This window comes from Corapipo altera, unplaced genomic scaffold (genome assembly GCF_003945725.1).
Source record: "Corapipo altera isolate COAL_440 unplaced genomic scaffold, ASM394572v1 57, whole genome shotgun sequence".
NCBI classification, from domain to species: domain Eukaryota; kingdom Metazoa; phylum Chordata; class Aves; order Passeriformes; family Pipridae; genus Corapipo; species Corapipo altera.
Genome location: NW_020884905.1, coordinates 3,441,630 through 3,463,418, shown reverse-complemented (window position 1 = coordinate 3,463,418; position 21,789 = coordinate 3,441,630). Strand labels below are relative to the sequence as shown.

Sequence of the window (21,789 nt, the reverse complement as noted above, 5' to 3'; positions counted from 1 at the left end):
CAAGATATTCAAATTGTTCCTTAACAACAGATGACTTATTACAAGAATGCTATTACAAAGCTCCTGTACATCTGTTTTTCCCAATTTCTTGCTTAGGTAAGGCAAAGATTTTGTGAACTTGTATCCCAACTGCAACATGCATCCAAAAAACATCAGGTATGTCAGAGATATTACGTGCACATTTCTCTGTCCAGAGAATTCCTAAAAGCAACGTGGCACCTTAATTGAGATCAGTGCAGTAGTACCAGTCACCATTTGTACGTGAAGCTGTGCAGGCCAGTACATAACACGAGAACCAGTGCATTTCTCTCAGCTGAGAGCTAAACAGCATAAACACATACAGACTCAATGTATAACACTGAAGTGAGAAGTACCTAAAAGGTCTTGTGACATATTAGCCAGACAGCAGGATCCCTATGCCCCCTACTGACCAAAATACACACATGAGGCAAAGGCAACAAAATAAAAGCACTTTAAATGTAGTGCAACAGTATTGACACCTCAATGAAAATTTTAAAAGTTATGGCAAAAGGAAACCTTTATTCACTTGGTATCGAAAAAGCAGTGCCTCTGTCAGAAATAAACCACCATGTGCCTTGCAGTTAGCTAATCTCTCTTCAGTAGCACACCCTTACGTGCTCTCATTATTTCTGGAATTGTTGAACCTTGTCAAGTAAAGCTACTGTTTGTTTAGCCTTTTGGATGCACAATTCTCTCAAAAAACAGTTACATTTAGCAGATATTCCATGGGAGGATTTCTCAAAAGTCTCTTACAAATCCTTCTCATCAGCTGCATGTTGTGCTTACTGACTCAACAGAAAGTTCAATAATATGATATGAACTCACCACTTCAGTGCACTTTTATTTCAGATTTCTTTGCTTAACAACTTATTCCCTAGTTATATGAAAATAATTTTGGCAGTCAAGCTATGATTGTCTTTTCTGAACAAAACTCAGCAAGGGTCATCCATGCATTTCTATTCTGGCACACAAAAGGCAAAGCTTCTGCTAAAAACATCTGACCAACACACAGACTGCTCTGCCGAGTCCACAGCTCAGTAACCAGATTCATGACCTCAGCAGAAAACCCAGTATCACCAGTTTCACCAGAAGAAAGCAAAACACTGCCATTTAAACAATTAGAATTACTATTATCAAAATTGCCAATTAGATTTGTGAAATTTAAAACACCTTAAGCATTCTTTTGTTGTTAAATCAGATATAATTTAATAAATTTACATTCACACAGTTTACCAACTAATCCAAATGAGAAATTTGGAAAGCATAGTCATAGAAGACTAAAGAAGAGACATTAAAGTAAGCTGGACTGTGTGCACTAGATTCTTCTATCCTAGTCCAACAGCAGCATCGAGCTCAATTCACATGTACTAGTGTTCAAAACATACCTGTGTTTCCATCTCCATCATTCTTTGTTTGGTCTCTTTCAGTTCAGCTTGAGTTTCTGCTTCTCTCAACCGGACTGTCATCAGCTCATCCTGCAGCTCATTCACTGCATTTTTTTTGGGAGGATCTTTCCATCTTCCAGTGGTACGAGCTAGATGACGCTAGAAAAACAGCATGTTTTTGCTGATAACGTCGGCTCTTTCCTGGTGTTCCCTTATTTCATTTAAGGTCTCAGAGTTATATGAGGACAAATAGCTATAGTTCTCCTGTAGGTCCTAAAAGCTAGAAACCCATGGAAACTTACTGTTTTTAAGAACAGTTAAAAAGCTGAAGACAGTCATTCCCAGCTACGGTAAGTCAGTGAATTGCAAGTATATCCTGAGACTTTTGCCTATTTCTAGACCTTACCACTTAGCAAAGTCAGAGTACTGCTCAGGTACTTCCCTCCTACCAGAATGGTTAGCTGGAAGCACAGGCCCTCTGCCATCTAGGGACCAAATTCTAACATACTTTCCAAGTTAAGTTTCTTGTGGCAGCTGCATTTAAAGATTTTGTCATCTCAGCAGTTTGGTCCACAATCATTAGTTTCTACTTGATCTATAATTCAAAATTTCATAGTCTTGGTTTATCATCATTCATTGAAAATAAAAATTAATAAAAGTGTATTGCTACCCATACCTGCCAGTGTTCCTCCAAATCTTTGACTTGCTGCCTTAGTTCTTTGAGACCCATCGAAGCTTCTGCTTCTCTTAATTTTACTGCAATTAATTCTTCTTGTAGTCTGGCAACATTTTCCTCATCAGGGAGGGAGCTGTTCCTCTGCAACAAGGACCATCCTCTTAAATATGTATTTGAATAAAATTGTGCTTAGTGAAACCCACTCCGAATATAGACATGGAACAATAACTCTTATTACTAATCAAGCTTTAAGTACACATCCTTTGCAAAATAAAATTCCTTAAAAAAATCTAAGTTTCTGGATATAGTATGTATAAATAACTTCTAACTGCCAACTACAGAAAAAAATGAAAAGGTAGTAGTTTTAGGTATTCTGATTTTGTGATTTCCCTAGATGGTATCTCCAAAAATATGGAGAGAAATCTGAAAGATTTTGAGCTAGTCGATAAAAAGTAAAGCAAACAAGGAACTAAAACTACACTTTAAAGCTATAACTTTTACTTGGGTTTACAGAGAAAATAATAAATGGAAATTTATTTTTTAGGAAGCAGGTCACCAGCCTTTGTCAACATATCTGTTCTCCTTTTCAAAGGAACCGTGCATTTATATATATATATAAAAACAAGTCAAGAAGAGGTCTTAGAAATGAAAGACACATGAGGAAAAAAGAATAGAGAAAGCCAAACAGAACACAGGAAAACACTGGGGAAAGCAACACAGAGATGAAATCCTAATAATGGAAATATGGGAAAAAAACAGAGGGGAAGAAAAAGGACAGTCTGTCCAATTACAATATCCCTGACTGTGCTTCATCACTTTCTACTGTATTTCTCATCAGCAAAATCCAGTGTTTTTGAAGACATGTAATACTGTGACAGTTTCCAGGTTTTCTTGAGAGTAAAGCACATGATTAACATTAACAGAACACAGCACAACAGCCATTTATTAGCATTCCATGTTTCAAAATCATGGGATCTGAGTACTGGCAAATATAGGAAGTGAGAGGGTGTGTTTCTGAATGTTTACATCACTGTCAGTATAGCCATGCAAGTCTCGGCTTATTCAGCAGAAGTTCCCCAGATTACATGGTACATCAATAACAGCAATAAAGAGCTGTAGTGCAGGAATTTGAGGGAATTAGCTTCAGCCACTTTCTCATGTGCTGAAGCTAATGAACTCCCAAGTTCATTATAAGAGACTGAAGTACTACTGTACATCTGAGTTTGTCTGGTACACTGGAACTGACCCTATTACTCCAGGTTTTTTTCACAGTTAAGTTTTCAGTGCATGCTGTCTCTGAGTTAAGTAGTCTCCTTTTGAATTTTGAGAAATACCTTATATCCTGAATTCTTACCAATGGTCAGGAAAGTAAAAACTACACTACTAACCTGCTAGGCTCTCATCAAGCCCCTCAGATAATTTAAAAAGTAAATCTTGACTCCAGTGGGTTAATTTAATCAGTAACTAAGTTCTGGCCAAAACCTGAGTATATAGCTCTTTAAAATTTCCTAAGGAAACTATTTCCAAGGCCAATACAATAAGATCTGAAAAGTATGCTTTATATCAGGTCCATTTATTGTTTTTTTTTCCTTTTTTCATTTTGCTATCTTATCTTGGCAGTTAAGTTTTACTTCAAAGAAAGGTAAATGTTTGACAGTTGGTTTGAGTACAGCTTGAGCTCTGACATCAGGAAGTTACAAGCTACCACAGCACCCAAAAAGCAGCAGAGATTTTGATAATCAATGGTGTAGAGATTCTTTCCCTGCCCATAATGGGACAAAGTAGAAGATGCTGAAGACCTGGGAATGGTAATATTGTACCCTTTCCTCCTCCTCTCCCAAACTTTTTAGTTTCACATCACCTCAGTGCTCACTCTAAGCCCCCTGCTCTTGTTGCAGAATATCATTTTGAAACAATTGATGTTTCCTGTAAAGACTTCATCAGAATCCAAGTTTTCCACTACAGTAGGCTTCAGGAACAAGAGAAAAGGGATTTGTTCTTCACAAACCTTTGCCAGTACAAACATATCTTAGTTTTATTGCTGTCGTTCTTACAGGTTTAAAAAGCATCTTGTAATCATGAAAGCACAGAAGAGAAAGTTCTAGAGCACAGTTATGCAAAGAATTACAGGGACCCGTATTCTGTTTGTAGTGCTGTTCTGTACAGAGGGTCCTGGTTTAATTTACCTTTTCCATCTCTAGAACTTTATCTTGCATCTCCTTCAGGGCACAATGGGATTCTGCTTCACTCAGCCTGGCTTGGACCAGCTCTTTTTCCAGCTGTAGCACAAAGTCTTCACTGTATCGTGAACTGCATTTATGCTACAAAGTTTGCAGAAATATGTTTAGTATGAAGCACAGATGGTTTGAAAGGGGTTTTATATACCAGACCTGGTGTGAAAAGTACATTCAGCTGTGGAAGATCAGGAAGACTACCTTAAGTGCTTACCTTATGCAAGTCTATTAATATGTCCATCCAGACGGCCAACAAAAATATCCCTAATGCTTCTGCCTCAAACAACCACACCCCCACCCAGCCTGTTAATACTGACGAGCAACAACTCACACTTCTGTCTCATTGTTAACCAAACTGAAAGATTCTCAAAGGATCTGTGATATGCAGAAAAAGATGCCACAGGAACACTAGCTAATTACAAGGTTAATACAAGTATCTCTCAATTTCTACTCAAACTGTGATTCGACAGAATCCTTCTGTAATTCTGGATTTAAAATGAAGTCATGTATGGCTTCAATGTACAATGACTTCGGTTTGCCCATTTCTTCACTCCAACCCTTGGCTATCATTTGCTCACCATAAACATATTCCTTCTGAGATTCAGACACATCCAACCGAAGCATTTATATTCAAAAGCCTCACGTAACTTTTTTCCCCCAAGTCAGTAGTTTAAAAAACACATTTTATTTCTTCTTGGGTCACTTTAAAATGACTTAGCAATTTGACAGATTGTCAGACCTGCCTGATAGGCATTCTGTATTTGAAAATTGAAATCAGTATTTCAATTTCTGATTTAGGAAAAAAGGGGGTGTTGACATCCTCAAAGCATAGTTGTCTAGTAACTGTGTTTACATCGTTTCCCTAAAAATTAAGTTTAGAGGAAAATAATTCAATACATTTTTGGTGTCATTAACTACATTGTGAAATATAAATACTATACTTGGATTAATAGATTAAGTTTTAATTAAACATTCAACACTAAAATCCACAGATTATTCATTATACTAAAGATACAACTATGTTTTCTTTATGTTTGCATCAAAAAATTTAGTTTTCTACATCTAAAAACAGAGACAAAATGAAGAGTCTTCAGTTCCACTGCTTCTGTTATGGTGTGGCATTCCCTGACCTTCAATGCACAAACCAAAGGCGAACAGGACAAACCAAGGATTTACATGTAACTACATGGTCAGGGAAATTATTTTTTCATTTATTTTTATACTTCTGCATGCCAAGGAAGCCTTTTGTCATGACTTACAGTACAATCCAAATTCAGAATCAACGCTAACCTTAGTGTTACAATGTATTATATTTCTTGTAAAAATGTGCCTTCAGGAAGCTGTGATGGAGGGATGTATACAAAGCATTGAAAGGCAAGCAGAGCTCAGGCAGTTTTTAGTGTCATCAAGACCATCCACTTAAGTGCTCTGCCTGCTTAACTGTGCAGCTGAACACACGGGGAACACATATATGTTATGATCCTTGTACATTAATATTAATTTGCCCTTACACATTACTAATTTAATTCGTATTATTTTCAACCCACACAGTGTCTTTGCCTCAGCAAGCAGTGGAGGCAGACCTGATCTGAGTGCAAGAAAAGGGTGGGTGGGCAATGCTGATTCACTTCTACGATTGCTTCACATGATGTAGGAACACAAGTACCAGAGGTAACAACATGCAGACACAGAAAAGAGGCAACAGCTCTTTCGTATTCCCTGGCTGCTTGTACAAGTTCATCACATGATACACACGACAACTTAGATGGACTCTGCCTTTTTTGTTCCAGATTCTGCCAAACATTTTAATCACAGTAGCACTTTCTTGACTATGTTGAAAAGACAAATGTAACATAAAGCACTAAAATTGCAGCTCTACAGCCATTTAATTCTGAAAGAAACAAGTCCTTGCTTAGTTTCACACAACTGGATTTATTTTCCCCCAGTTTTTCTTAAACATAACCATTCCTAATGTTATTTTGGCTGATGACAGATGTAATTACAGAATGTTTCTCCAGCACACTATACTGAAGAGCAATTAACAGATTGTTCAGCAGCTAACTTTGCCCAGCTAACTTTGCTTATACATTTAAGCACTAACTGTAGTACTTCACTGAATACAGTATTTTATTTTCTGCGTTTTTGTTGCAAATCAGAACACAGTATTAGAAGAGTATACTGCAAAGTACAGTGAAGCCTTCCGTAAGGTTGCAACACTCATTTACAAGCATATATTCCCTAAATCAACTACTGTGCTTTTAATAATTATCAGCCATTTTAGCTTGAGTTCCTGAAAAACAACTGTGAAGTTGCTGTAACAATAACCAAACACATGGCTATAAATTACCCTACAAAATGCATATGCTTCCATCTGAATGCTTTAGTCAATTAAAATTCTATCTTCACATAATACAGTTGAAGAGACTATTTAAAAATAAGATGTGAACCAATTTCAGCTTGATCTGCCTCTCATTTCTCAGATTCAGTTTTAAAGCATTCAGACTGATGAACTGGGTAATCATTGACAATTAAGGTATCACTGGGAAAGACAAGATTTGCATTCTGGAGGTGTTTACATCCAGCAGAAGCTACCTTTTTCATTTAGAAACAAAAAGGGGAAAAGAACAGAGAATAAAACCTTCAGCACATAATTATCAGGACTAAGTTACAACAGGCTGCTTACCCCTGCCCGTAACTCCTCAAATACCATTATACATACTTAGCATGCCTCAAAAGAAAACTGTATTCTGTTAAAGTCAGGCACAACTTCCTCTATGCATTTCTTGATTTACCACCAGTATGAGGAAGAAGCCACCTTCCTCTTAACTGTTTGGTTATCCACCACAACTTGCCTTTGGCAAGTTTCTGTATTGAAAGGTTAGACAAGCCAAAGACAGATTAGTACCATCCAATAGTACAATGATAACCTCTGAGTAAACTTCACACTTCATTATGAAGTCATTCTGGTTCATCTAAAAACTCCCTATAAATACTTCAGCACAGGAAGAAATAAACTTGTGTGTAATGTGGGCTTCTGGTGATGGACTTCAGTCAAAATACTCCTCCTCTACCCATCTCTGTATTCAGAAGTGCTGTGGTGGAGAATTTCTTTATAGACACACACATCCAGTAAGCACCTTCAGTACTTACCCTTGAATGATCCAACCTGTGCTATCGAATCTCCTTGAGCAGATTGCATAAACCTCAATAATACATAAATACAAACACATAACCTTTTTACAAATGACATGTCAACCTTCTTAGAAATACTACGGTTAGGTGATATTTTTGCTACCAACAAAAATGCATTTTGTTGAGTTTTTTTAATCCCGTGATGTTAGTTGAAAGTATCCTTAGGCAGTTCTTTTCATACATTCCTATTCAGAAATTCATACCCAAACATTACAGTTTCTGTCATGCTGAAACAGACTATTCAAGACTGGAAAATACGTAGATTATAAAATACATAGGATAGATGCTGTATCTTTAAATAAGCACAGATAAACTATCCAGCCACTTACAAGTTTACAGTGCTATCATTTTTGCTAATCATAAAGAAAGCTGAAATAATTGGGGAGAAAAAACATTAAAGCAGATATTTGCAAGACAATACTGAAAAGGACATTGCCAAGAACAAAGCTACTGGCACTAGCACGTGGTAAAAAATTTACCAGTGTAAAGTAAAATGCCAAAATTCCAAATAAACCCATGCATTCCCACCAGGTGGAGCCCTAAACAAACGCAACTGCTTACATTTGTGTTGTTCCCATTTCCACGCTTGGAAACAAAGTTAAAAGCCTGTTCAAGTACAAATGTTACCGATGCAGTAGCCCATAGCGATCTCCTAACAGAAGCCATTTTAGCACTTTCGCCACGTTGTCTAATTCCGATGATTCTCAAAACCACACCACTCCTCCTTACATTTCAGAATTAGCCAGCTACCAGGCACAAATCTGTCCATAACCACATGGATTTACAGTCTCAGTTCCACACACATAGTCAGACTATTTCCTATAGTCATGTTCACGTTTAAGTGGAGGAAAACAATGCTGCAAGCATGCAAGTAGAAAGCGTGGTTCTTAATTTAACTGCTCATTCTTGTATTTTACTTACTCTCCATTCTCTCAGTGCCTGTCCAGTCTTCTGCCCTTACAGCTCCAATGCAGCCAATTTTGCAATCCACAGCTATTTACGGTTCTGCTCAGGATCAGTTCCCATGCCCAGCCAACCTCTCAGGCCTCCCCATCATTGTTCCTCAATAAGTCCCCAGCATAATTAAAGGCATTAGCTTTTAAAGACATATTACCTGTCAATTAACTAATAAATAAATAGAGTACCTTAGTCTCTTCTAATAAGTTTTAACTACATACAGGTCATTAATGTGGATGCCTCCAAAAAACACATTCTAAGGGCATAGTAGCTGGATAACTAGAAGTCTATCATTTCTCACTGCATTTCACTTGAAAGATTACAATATATCTAAAATGTTGGAAAGCACCACAAGACCATCCCCATCTTCCTAACTGTTGTTTCTTCATGGTGCTGTTTCCTCCTAAAGAAATTGCTCATGTTATATAAACAGCAGCATTTCACATGACAGCTCATCAGTCACTCCTTGCAATTATTCTGGCATACCTTTTTTACGCTGAAATGCATTAAACAGACATAATAAACACAACATTCTAGAACTAGTCTAAGTTATGATTTCCTTTCTAACAGTAAATCTCATCTTTACCTTCCAAGATGAGATACAAGTATTTCTAGAGCTTTGGTGGAAGATGTATAAAACCAACTGCCCTACTGACTTAATGGGGCCTGGTAAGCAGCTGCAGTATGTCGTAGTTTTAAAAAGTGGTATTTCATACACCTGAAATGCCCAAGATTCCAGACAAGTACTTAGATACCACTTAAAATAGTATGAGGATATTCACATCAGCACCAGCAGTGCACAGTTTATTCAGTAAGTGAAGATGCTGAAATGGCTTCCCCCACGCCCCAGGAGAAGACACTGGGCACTTTAAGTGGCTTAGAGGAAGTAACTTCAGTCTCACAGCAATAGTCTGAAGTCGTGCACATTTTACTACCTAAAACACAGAGTAACACAAACACAGTACTATACTATATAAAAATTATTTTCCTGCTTCACATCCACATAAACCCACATTTTTTAATCAAGTCCTGTAGTTCCAAACTCAGGGACAACATCCTTCCACTTCACTAAGCAGTAAATTTTAGCATACTAGGAAAAACCCAAATACAGATACACAGAAGAAACGCTAACATGAAATAAACTCACTTAGAAGATACACTATGTAAAGGCATTGTAAACCAACTCCCAGATTTGAGTATTCAGAGTGACACAACTTGCAATGGGTAGATTCTTAGCATGAAGAGCTACCAAAGGCTGTATGTGTGTGGTTTTGTTAGTATTTCTTTGGTGGTATGTGGGGGGGTTGGGTTGGGTGTTTTTTGTTGTTGAGTTTTTTGATTGGTGTGTTTCATTGTGGGTATGTTGGGGTTTTTTTATAAACTGATAAACTTACATCTATCCAGGGTTATGGATCTCACCTATCAGTAAGAACAGACCAAAATTTCATTTAGTCTAATTTGTATAATTTTAAGAATGCAAATCACAATGAACAAGGATTTACAAGGACAGCACAGAGACCATGTCATGATGAGGAAAAATAAACACAAGTGAGTGAAAAAGATGAGATGATGTGCTGCCAGGCTCCTTACCCATTGCTGCTGTTGTTGGAGCTCCCTGATGGTATTCTCAGCTTGCTCCAGTTTAGTAATGGCCTCATCACTCTGCTGTTTGATGGTGGCCAGCTCCCGTTTTATGAGGTAGTTTTCCTCAGCCTCCTGGGCCCTTGTCACTTGTCCCTTAGGACATAATTTATTTTTTTAAGCACTTAATGACAAATCCAAGAAAGACTGCCTTTGTGATGTTTAGCTGCTTATTTCATCAGATTGGTTTTGCGAACAGCACAGATACAATTGGTAGAAATTTTAGGACAAGGTAGTACTGAACAGCTGCTTTAGTACTTTAGTACAAAGTTCAGCATCCGTTTAGCAAGCACGGTTTGGTACTTGCATTCAATAAAATTCCTTTCATGCATTATTACTCAGTAGTACATGCACAGATTGAATTCACAATATTCAATTTCAGTGTTAATACAGTGTCATCAAATCCATTTGTCATAGGAATTTGTACCAGAAAAATTACATTAGGTTAGGAAAATTACTATAACGTGCAGGTATTGGGTTTATATATTTTTAGTAAACAAAATTAAACAAGTTTCTAGCAAGATGTTAGCTCTGTATTTATTCCAAATCAGCAAAGCAGGGATAGGATATAGCATGCAAATATGCATGCATTAAAGTAGTTGGAGTTTAAGAGTAGGAAGAGAGTCATACAGTAAAAGACTAAAAGACTATACCTGTATCAATCTATCTGCCAAGGAAGCACTTTCCTACAAAGGAAAAATTCAGATAGGAATAAGGAAAAGGAAAATCAAAAAACAAGGGGCTGATAATAGTGACAAAAAAGACCAAGAGCTAATAGAAAGAAAATGCCCAAATTCTACCTATTTTCTGTGCAAACCTTTTAGCAAAATTAACAACTCTTCATATAAATTAAGGCAACTCAGCCTGAAAGTCCCAGGAAGCAGCCTTTTCTGCAACAGATTTAACACAATCCATCTTTGATACAGAAGGTTTCAAAGCCAAATTTCTGTAACACTTAAAATTCACCTACAGGAGAGTAGGTATTTTTCTCTGGACGGCTTACTTCCCTAATTAACAAGAGTTACTGATGCATTATCTGATATGATCTAGTAGATAGATGCAAGACTACAGTCCACCCACAGCATGAAACAAAGGCATAATTTGAGCACAAAGGAAACTCCACTAAGCATCAAGGTGCTCATGCAGAGCTACAGCTTCCAGTAAGATGAAGCAGGAACGTTAAATGGTGCAAACTGACAGACAAGTAGGAAATGTCAACTATGACAGCTCATATTTTGTTTTACTGAACTCTTGCAGTAACTCATTGAGCTGTTTATAGATTCTCTTTCCTTGACAAACTTTTGCAAGAAAGAAATTTTCATTTTTTGCACACTGAAAAGCACTACCCCCCTGCAGTTGCATTTAATTAACTCCTACTTTATCACTCCTGAAAACACTCAATGCTTTGCACATTCTACAAACACATCTATCCACAGACTGTCCTTGGAACTGTTATTAAAACTGAAGTTCGAACTAGCTGATAAGAGCTAATACTGAGAAGTTAAGGTACACTAAGAAAATCACAACTAAATCATATGAGTTTGGATGAGGGGAAAAGTATTTTTAAAATAAATTTCCAACAGTAGAACTGAATGTGTTTGTTCACACTTCATGATCTGTTTCTCAAATGCTGTGATGATAATGATCATCAGAAATTCTTACTAATAAATAATATTTTCCCATTTTGCAATGTTTTAATTCCAATCAGACTGGGATACTCTGAAAGTGAACTCTGAAATTCTAAATACAGAATGTGCAAAAGCACTAGCATCTGGGAGTTCATCACGGACTTCATAATAAAAAAAAAAAATTTCCAACCCCTACAAGTTAAGTATAAAACAGAGATACTTACTATTATATATTTGCCAAGGAAATTGAAATGATTCACTACAGTTTCAAGCTTCTTAAAGACAGCCTGCTCTTTTCCATTCATTTTATCAATGCTTCAATATTAGAAACAAAAATATTCATGAAATTGTATTTTTGTTCACAACTTTCACAATGTGTCCTTATGCATATTTTCCAAACTAAATTCAGAAACCAATTAATTAGAATTTGACATAGATGGACTGTTCTTCAAGAAATCATAACAGATTTAACATCTGAAGTGTGACATCTTCCAACTATGCCACTCTAAACTGAAACTTTACCATTTTCTTCCCTGTGAAACACAATTGTTTGCAACTCACGGGAGCGCTCAATTCCACTGTTTGTGGTGAAGATGGCCAAGAATGTTCTCATTCTAGAGCAGAGCAGCTCAGATGCAATCTACCACGGGAAGCATGATACCAGGACATAGGAGAGGCCACTGGAGAACAATGCCTGCATGTTGGCAGTGTATCCACAGCAGTTAACATGCTTACTTCTGAAGTTTTACCCAGTTACAAAGAAGCCTAACAAAACTCTACTCCAGACTAAACTCATGAGAAATAAGTCTTTAGATATTCTCTCCACCATGTATCCAAAATTGCCACAGAAGTTCAAAATTACACAGAGCAGATTAATGGCAGTGTTCCTGTGAATGCTGCAACAACACCCTCTACTGCTGTATTCACTAGTGATGGAGTGATCTGCCTTCATCTCATCTCTCTGGTCATTGGTAGGTCTGTCATTGTGCTCCTACATAAAAACACCCAACAACTTCAGATTTTCAGAACTGAGGATTCTCTCACAAAAACCTCTTTTCCACCCAAGCACTCCACTATATGCAGTCTTCTCCACTTTGAACAGATGCTTCTAATTCAGAAAGAAAACAGTACAATCGAAGTTGTGTATGTGAAAATGTTTGATTTTTTAATCACTGTGAGTCAGACATAAAAACCTTACACATTTACTGACCCTAATTGCCTGATTATTACCATGCTATTTGGCCAAGCACTGTTAGTAATCATCATAGATTAGAAGGAAAACAATAAACTATAATTCTGAGATTTCCATTTCATATAATAAAATTTCCATAAATTTAAGCATAAATTAACACAGATTAAATCTAATCCCCAACATACTCACTTTTTCTAGTGTTTCAATGCGCTGCTTTAGGAGTCTATTTTCAGTTCGTAACCTCTGGAAGAGAAACAATTCAAAAATGCATTTCTCAAGTTATGAATTGAAAGTCTGATAAAAGCCAAGCAAGCTAACAACATTTTTACCTCATCACATCTATGAAAACCAATATAAGTACGAAAATAATTAGTGACCTTCTTAATCCCTTTTATATGATGAATTAGCTCTAAAGATGAGTTTAACCAGCAAAGATGAGATGATGTCTTGTGTTATACAAAAGCATCTGTGTTACATGAGCTGAAAGCAGCACGTCTGCAGGTGAACCACAGGGCTTAATCCCACACTAGACCTGACAGCCTCCCCTTCAGAAAAAAAGCAAAAGTCTTCATGGTTAAGGGACATGAAAGTGCACTCCCTGCACTAGGACAGGCAAATGAGATAGCTGCAAGGTTTCCTTCCTTTTCCTCATAATCCTTAGTGTTCATCCGTAAGGTTATACTGAGAATTATTTACCTCAGATGCCCCAGACATAAGAAGGAATTGTACTGCATTATATACTTTACTAGTGCACTTCCTGTAAATTTTAGCAGTCAGCATTCAGATAGAAGAGATCCATATCCCTAAGAATAGAGCCTTGGATATCAGCTCAATAAATGGCTTATCTGCCAGGCTAAAAGACAAACTCAAAATGTGCTTGTTTTTCTATCTCTCTAAAATAATCTCTTCCGTTAAGAAGCTCTGCTAAGTCAGAAACAACGTACATAAGTCCCAGAGTAGGACCTAGAAACAGACAGCTTTGGGTTGTTGGAGTTGGTTGGTTGGGATTTTTTGGCTGGTTTTTTGGTTGGCGTGTGGCTGTTGGGTTTTGCCAACAAAAACCAACATGATCCCCATGGTGGGGAGCATGGGGAGAAGCAGAGAAGGATTTGAAATGAATTAAAATACTAGAATCTAAAGTTACAGTTGTCTTTCATATCATTTTATTTGTCCTGTTCTGCAGAGAGCTGTCATTTGAGCCCTGCAAATTTTTTGATTTCAGATGCCATTACAGCATTACATCATAATGCTGCTAATCCCTCACTGCCTGCTACAACAATAACAAACTGCCTGAAAAGGCTCAGAACACCTTTGTGCTCCCAGGTGCATGTCAGTCATTTTTCTGAAGAACTGATGCCTGAAGAACTGACACTGAAAAGCAAAATGACTAGAAGTGGACAGGAAGGAAGGCTGTACCTCACTCCCTCTATAAGCTTTATTTAATGCACTTGCCCATCGGTTCTCCCACTGCCTTTTCTCACAGAATTGTCTAAAAACATAAGAAAGAAAATCCAGATCAAACAACATGCTGTGAAAAAAAATGAGAAAAAGGAAAAAAAGGCATCAAAAGCCTATTTATGTCTCAAAAGGAAAAAGATGCAGTGATTAAGTATATACAGGAAGTAGGTCAGTTAGTAAAAGGGAAAAATAAACTGCACTGGCAGGTTGGCTTTTCCCCCCCCAGTCTTAGTATTAACTGCAAAAGCTCCAAAAGAAAAGGTGACTGCAGACAGAAGAGTCTCCATTTTGGGTCCAATGCATAGGAAAAATCAAGATCTCAAAAATCAATTACAAACCACTCAAATGCATTCTGACAAACTCTGCCTTAACATGTGTCATACAAAGCTCCTGTGTGGGACACCTACAACTAAACCAGCATATTTGGAACCCCTGATAAATGAGGCCATCTGTAAACAAGCTTTAGTCAGCAGGAAATAATAAAAAATAAGTACAGCAGGTCTCTGAAGATTTTTTTTTTTAATGTCCACAAGAAATCTCAATAATTTCACTGTAGGTATCCTTTATGAACAGATATCCCAAATACAAATGCTGAAAGAAAAGAATTTGGGGACTTTAATTACATGTCCTGCTACATGTACAGATCAAATATGTAACCCTCCCCCCTAGGAATTAAACTGATTCATAAATAAATTTGTTGAGGCTTTCTTACTTTAATTTCAACTTGTTCCTCCATTTCTTTTGTCTTTATTGTAGTGTATTCCTTTTCTAACCTAAAATAGTAAATTAGGATTAGAAAACTTGTGGATAATTTACTTGTTGGTGTACTAACTAACAAATATCAGTAGAACAGAGATACAGATTATTGATATTTCTTCTGAAATGCACTCCTGTAAATGCTTAGACTAGACATTAAATTTAAACGTAGATGTGGGTAGGTATGAACAGACTCTGAACTAGCACTCCTTTCCCTGCCTCACCCTGAAAAAAACCAAACAATCTCCCCTCCCCTCCAAAAGCCCCCCCCCCCCCAGCTTTCCTATTCAGCTCCTGTTTACAGAAGTGTTGTAATTCCCCATTCTTTCTTCAAAAGGTTTTTTGGTTATTTTTACAAAGAAAAATAGCAAATACTCCTTTAAAATAATTTTCTTACAGGCAGAACTCAGCTTTAATTGTTTATATAGCAGAAAACAAAAAAAAATTAAAGATGGAAAATTAAAAAATAAACACTGAATAACTAGTTTTAAAGATAAACAAACAGTAGCTCTTAGCAACAGTATAATCTATTTTCTCAAAATGCTATACCTACTTTTTCATCTTTTTTGCATTGTATTTGACTTGGTAAGATGCTTGGATTAATTTGTCTGGACCACTGTCAAACTGATGTGGAATGACCTTTTGAAAGTGCTAAAAGCAATCAGAGCACAAGATTACACATAATTAATAGCTGTGAGGAAATACACACACACACTACACATATCAGACATCTCTCAAAATTATTATAATCATAACTTACCTGTAACATTCCTTCCATGTCAAGTTGCAGTAACTCCGCCTGGTTCATCTGAAGTAGTGCTAAACCTACTCGAAATACTATTTCTAAACCCTGAAAACAGAAGTTAAAAAATATCCAACAATTATTCATGGTATCATCAATAGTGTGATGCCTCTTTATTAACGATGGAAATCTCACCCAGTTTCTCAGACAAGCAGAAGGGCTACAAAAAAAGTCTCTCAACAATTGGGTTCTGGGTTTCTTAGTTTGTTCCAGGGACAAGCAGTCTGGCTGTTTGTCCTGATGTCAGACACCCCCCTCAGAGAGGCTACTGCTAAAGTAAAAACTCAAGTGACAGGAGTTCTCTAGGTCAGCTCCATCAAACATTTTAAATATATCTAGTAGAAAAACACCCAAGTACTTCTCCAAAAAGTCATTTTAATTTCAGACATGGTACAATACAATTAACCTACTGAAACAGATATAAGGGAATGTCTCCATATATATACCCTATCTCTGACATTCTTGAGGGTAAGCTAAAAGGATCCACCTTTGACTTACTATTTTCTAAAAGATCACTGCAGAGCATAAATGGACCACAAGTTATGATTTGTTACTAGTTACAATGATGCAAAGCTCTAATCCTAAACACAAGACAATGTGTCTTTGTGATAGTGACACTGAAAAATTCCATAAATTTCTTTGGCTACTTTTCATCATCCAGACAATAGAAGTTACTAACATTCCCTCTTCATGGCTTGCACATGCCCATGGAACTCGACTTAGGCCTGAGAGCAGTATTAGTTTCCCCTGCAAACTTACTGTACCTACTGAGAAACTGATGTCCATGCTGCATGCAATGCATCCAGAAAGAACAGATTTGGTAACCCCTCAATAGGTTAGAGCACAAAGTTACACACAGGATCCACATTCAGAGACTTAGTTCCTCTTCCTTGACAAACTACTCTACACACAGACACCTTCCCCTTAAAATAATCTGATTGGTGTAAGAACTAAAAAGCAAATGACTGCTTTTAACACCTACTCTTAAAATATAACTTATGAGCATTTAGTAGTTACCTCAGACATAAAGATATCGAATATTCTCGTTGCAATTGGTAGTGGAAAAGTTGTAAGGAATATAGTTAGAAACCACGATGATGCATACATAGAAGTATGAAAACTCTGAGACTGAAAGTGCACATAAAGCTCTGGAAGATGCTCCTGGAAAAGAAGAGGAATAAAAAACACAAGTATGTTAAGCTTCTGCTTGCAGTCTTAGTGCAGACATGGTTTTGACAAATTTTGAATAAAAGAAGAAAATAACTGATATTTAGTACAGACAACAGCTTAGCAACACAGGACTAGGAATGCTATGAGTCATCATTATCAAGAACCATGCAAGAGAAGTCCCAATATAGAATGTTCTACAGCACTTCCACCCTGCAAAGCGCAGATTACAAAAACACTTCCTGATCCTAATAGGAAGTCACAAACTTATAAATCCCTAAGTAACATCTAAAATGGAACAAAAAGAGCTGGAAATATCTAAGGATATCCCACCCCTGATCATCATGTTATAAACTGGATCACAAAACACAAACCTGTTTTTCTCCATCAACCTGACCAGGAAGACAGTGCTCTGAGTTATAATCTGAAAACAATTTCAATTCCACATGAGGATATCTTCCAGTTTCCATCTTGTAAAATAGCTAAAAATTGACTACGAAGACTTTGACTTCCAGAGTCTTCAATTCAAACAAAATTAGACTTTCATATGCCTAAAACTGCAGTGATACAAATCCTCATGCTTCAGTGTTTAAAGCCAGTCAGTCTGCCAAAGGTTAAAAAAACGTATCCCACAGAGCCACATGCATTTACTTCTGAAGTTCTGAAACTAGCTACTGTCAAGAGTGCAGCCCATTAGCCAACAGATATGCCTGCTCTTGAACTGTAATTCCCAAATTCCTTATTAATAGTGAAGAGAAAGTTTAATAGATTTTGTGTGTACCTGTATCATGCATTCAAACTGGTACATACAAAGGCCCAGTTCAGCCATGCTTGGTTTAAAGAGTTCTCGTAGTCTGTAATCTTGCATTAATTTAACAAACACACAGAACGCCTCTTCTTCTGGCATCTATATTAGAAATAAAAAAGCACAGTAAAAACTCTGGACAAATCTCTGAGGAGATTCAATGTAATAGAACTGAAATGAGAAGTTCATTAATAGTTGAAACAACACTCATCAAAATAACTTGCAAGCCTGCAGTCCTACCTTAGCTCTGAGAAATAAATGTATTCTCTCACTCCAATATAGTGTCTTGGCAAATAGAACAACAGAAAGTAAATCTCATTTCATTTGCAGAGTAAACAGCTGCCCTTGACAACTCCATTTTATCAAAATGAAGAACACTATTGTAAAAATTCCCAACAAGTCACCACAATGTATTATGCATTCTAGCAGGGATTTTGAAGGTTCCCATATTTAATATTATGCTTACCTGCATAAGCAGTAATCCAACTATAAAAGCGCTTCCTTGACAGTATCCAACCTCACGATCCACCAAAGAATAAGCCTGGGAAATAAAGTTAAGACTCTCAACAATTAAAACCTCATCACCAATAAAAAGTAATCATAGCTCATCCTGCTATTTTGCTAATAACTCACTCTTCCATTCCAAAATCCAGCAAGGGCAGACATTCTATTCAGAAGTTTTAGTCAGATGTTCTAGTTGCTGCTACAAAGGGTATGAAGTCTGCTCTCTGATCACCTACAAAGCTGAGAGTAAGGCAAACCTACCAAAAATACAAGCAGTTTTCAACTACAAGAATTTGCCAAGATATCAGAGCCAGCTGGCATACAAACCACACAAGGTTACTACTTCTATAAGAGACAGACCAGACAAAGAAACAAGTTGGGTTTTTTTCAGAAAAAAATATGTGCTGCAGTTTTATCTATGGGAGGATGAAATGTGTTGATTTTCACGCATGTAGCATCTTCATTTTAGAGTTATGGAAGTTACTAAGATCTGGAAACCTGCTAACTTTTCTGTTGAAACTATGGCGTACGGAAAGGTCTGTCTTTCAAAATTTAAGCTCTAGTACAGTGAAGATAAAATAATGCAAACAATTTTATGTTGGCATTTCTTATTTTGTTTTTGGGCACTGGAACAACTGACCATTAGCTTGTACCTGCCATTTGCTGCTACCACTTGCAGGTTCAGAAATACTTGAAAACTGAATACTAGTTCTGATTGTCGATGTTCTTGTCTTGGTGAATGTTGTTTACTTCATTTCATGGCACACTTCATTCCACTGTACTATCAGCAGTTAGCATGTGACTTTGTTTTAATGCCTACTTAATGGTTTTACTTTGTAAGAGATTTAAAAAGCTTATAGGAATACCATTGGAAGCTCTCTTTGAAACTGGAATGTGATTTGTTAAAACCATTCCAGTGTCAATGGTTTAAAAACGAGTAAGTTGAAAAAAACCAAACCCATGAAACCGGTGCAAGTTCACTCTACACAAGGCAATCCAAACTTTTGTGCATCTTGTTGCTAATATATTTTCAAGGGTTGAAATACTGACTCACCTTCATTACATTGAACAAGACCTCCTGCCCAAGGCTATCTTTTTCTTTGAAAAAATCATGTTCAGGATATGTTCTAGCAATGTCCCTTCTTATTAATTTTTCACAAGGAGATGTCATTTTCAAAAGCTCTGAATACTGATCCTTAATTGGCATGCTCTGAGCACTGCATAAAAGTTGCCAAACAATTGCTCTGAAGTGATGAGGTATCCCTTTTCGAACCAGCTCCTAAAGCACAAAAAGACAAATTAATTTATATCTCCTAAAAATGTAAACTTAAGCCTAAAGAACAAAACACTTCAAATTAACTTCTTCGTAACATCAGGAAAAATTTACATCATAGCAAAAACTAATCATACAGTTTATAACATGTAAACTTTCATTTTAGTGTGATAGATTATTAAGTTAACAAAAGTAAGCAGTTTCTGAATGATTTTCAGTGGTTAAATTAGCTAATGAAAGTAGTACCCTATCCATGGTAAGCTACTTGAAAAACTGAATATTCAAATAATTTTATACAAGAACTTTCATTAACCAGAATTTAATACAATTGTTTCTAAATTTCACAAAAGACATAACACCCTTTGGTAAAATTTGTACTAAGTGAGATTTAAGAAATCACCAACTAAAAATTATTTCCAAGATAGGTAAATGACAAAAACTGAAACTAACTGTAGCACAGCCAACTGCAACAAAAAAATATGTACAATAAAAATATCAGAGGTCATTTAACAAACTTGACAAGTTGTGTCTAATTTCTCTGGTGTGCCAGTATTTCCAAGTTGCCTTCTAAGAAAGTATCTAAATGCAGTTTCAGACACCGGACCAAGAAAACATTAAGTTTACATCTATTAAATTAAGTAATTTACTTTATATTAAAAAAAAAAAAATCAGCTAAATATTATATGATTCAAACATGCCCAGATCAGTAGAACTAAAACCTGTTACTTGTGTTTTAAGAAATCACAAGGACAAGTAGTCTTGCTGCTTAATCTGAAAACTGAGAAAGAAGTATTATTCAGGAATTTTACAGACTGTCTTAGTGGTTCTTCCTGCAACTAGAATCAGTCTGACCCAGAAGATTGTCTCTTCAAGATGTTTCCTTTGTACCTTAAGGTACAAATCATTTTTTGTACCTTAAGAACTGTTATCAAACATTTTGTCTCCTAAAGGATAATTTCTTCCACTATTATTTATTCTGAAGCCAGAGTAATCAATTTTCTAATATCCCTAAGCTCTCCATCCATCCTTCCTCAGAACCATCATAGTAACGCCACTAAGACACGCTGTGTTATTCCCTTAAAGATTCCCAACTCCAAGCGAAGAATCCTAACAAATCAGCTTTGCACACCTGTCTCTAGCTATCCTTTGTTAACAACACACTATCAGACCGTACATCAGTCATCTAAAGCCTCAAAGGCTACTAATAAAGCAAGAAACTAACTGCTAGTGCTTTGAGTTACCATGTACCTGCTTGACAGAATAATAAGGTTAACCCCTCCAGCTTTCCTAAAAGGAGCAGCAGAAAACACCCCTACTAGGCAGCACTAAAATGATGCTACTCTACACAGGATTATGTGAATCAAACAGCAGGACTTAAGTCATCCTTCAGAATCCCTCATAAATGGGAACTGAGTTCTGAAGTGGATTGAGAGACATAAGGGTGGAACACATCACCTATGGAAGAAGGTATAGATGCCTATGCTTAAAACTTGAAAAACTTACCAGATTCCTAATAACCTAAGAGCATCTTTTACAGCCAGGACAAAAAGACACCCATGTTGCTACCTATGTACCTACCGGCACAATCGGGAAATAGGAATGGATGTTCTGATATTCCATCGTAAATGCAGACTGACAGAGTTTAGGCTGACTTTGGACAAAAAAATACTGAGAATTATTTAACCAGCAAAGGAAAACTTGGCTAGTTTTCAATATAATACTAGTTAGCAATATAATTAAATATTCCCTGAAAGTTAGTCAAATGCTCCCCAAATTGTACTTGGCCAGCTGTAAAAACAAGTGATACTTGTGACAGTTGATAGGGTTCAAACAAATTCTAACTAACCAGATCTACTTATTACCATCTCACTTCTCCTTTCTCTTGCCAGGTTCATGTGGCCTTCTTTTCATGGCCTTTTGGAACACCTTTCCAGAAACTGCTTTCCCTATGCAAGCAGGAAGTCTTGAGTTCATTTTCTTCCCTTGTTTCCTCTCAAGTCATGTTCTCTCTTCACAACTGCTTCACATAAAAGACACTTTACTTTAGCCCACTGTTCTGCCTTCCCACAACCTATTCATAGACACACATTTCAAACTG

The 21,789-nt window shown here is 36.7% G+C and overlaps 1 protein-coding gene and 1 long non-coding RNA gene across 15 annotated transcripts in view; one reads left to right on the top strand and one right to left on the bottom strand.

Moving 5' to 3' along the window:
* EVI5 (ecotropic viral integration site 5) overlaps positions 1-21,789 on the bottom strand; it is a 76,788-nt gene that overhangs the window by 34,158 nt on the left and 20,841 nt on the right. For 6 of the 9 annotated variants that reach the window (XM_027651506.1, XM_027651507.1, XM_027651505.1 and 3 more), the window contains 13 exons: positions 19,473-19,697; positions 18,381-18,455; positions 17,891-18,016; positions 16,960-17,103; positions 15,901-15,990; positions 15,694-15,791; positions 15,097-15,157; positions 13,116-13,169; positions 10,760-10,792; positions 10,056-10,202; positions 4,269-4,403; positions 2,083-2,223; positions 1,407-1,565 (listed from right to left, as the gene is read on the bottom strand). In XM_027651506.1, coding sequence (XP_027507307.1) covers positions 1,407-1,565; positions 2,083-2,223; positions 4,269-4,403; positions 10,056-10,202; positions 10,760-10,792; positions 13,116-13,169; positions 15,097-15,157; positions 15,694-15,791; positions 15,901-15,990; positions 16,960-17,103; positions 17,891-18,016; positions 18,381-18,455; positions 19,473-19,697 — 1,488 coding nt within the window. Of the gene's footprint in view, positions 1-1,406; positions 1,566-2,082; positions 2,224-4,268; positions 4,404-10,055; positions 10,203-10,759; positions 10,793-13,115; positions 13,170-15,096; positions 15,158-15,693; positions 15,792-15,900; positions 15,991-16,959; positions 17,104-17,890; positions 18,017-18,380; positions 18,456-19,472; positions 19,698-21,269; positions 21,343-21,789 lie in introns of all 9 variants that reach the window. The other 3 variants (XM_027651513.1, XM_027651508.1, XM_027651509.1) reach the window with 3 other exon arrangements.
* Positions 1-21,789, top strand: part of LOC113951025 — a 65,352-nt gene that overhangs the window by 38,606 nt on the left and 4,957 nt on the right. The window contains exons 4-5 of one of the 6 annotated variants that reach the window (XR_003528983.1): positions 97-156; positions 3,703-4,299. The exons of 3 other annotated variants lie outside the window; for them this stretch is intronic. This is a non-coding gene — a long non-coding RNA (uncharacterized LOC113951025). Of the gene's footprint in view, positions 1-96; positions 157-3,702; positions 4,300-21,789 lie in introns of those variants that run through there. 2 more of the 6 variants (XR_003528984.1, XR_003528990.1) reach the window with 2 other exon arrangements.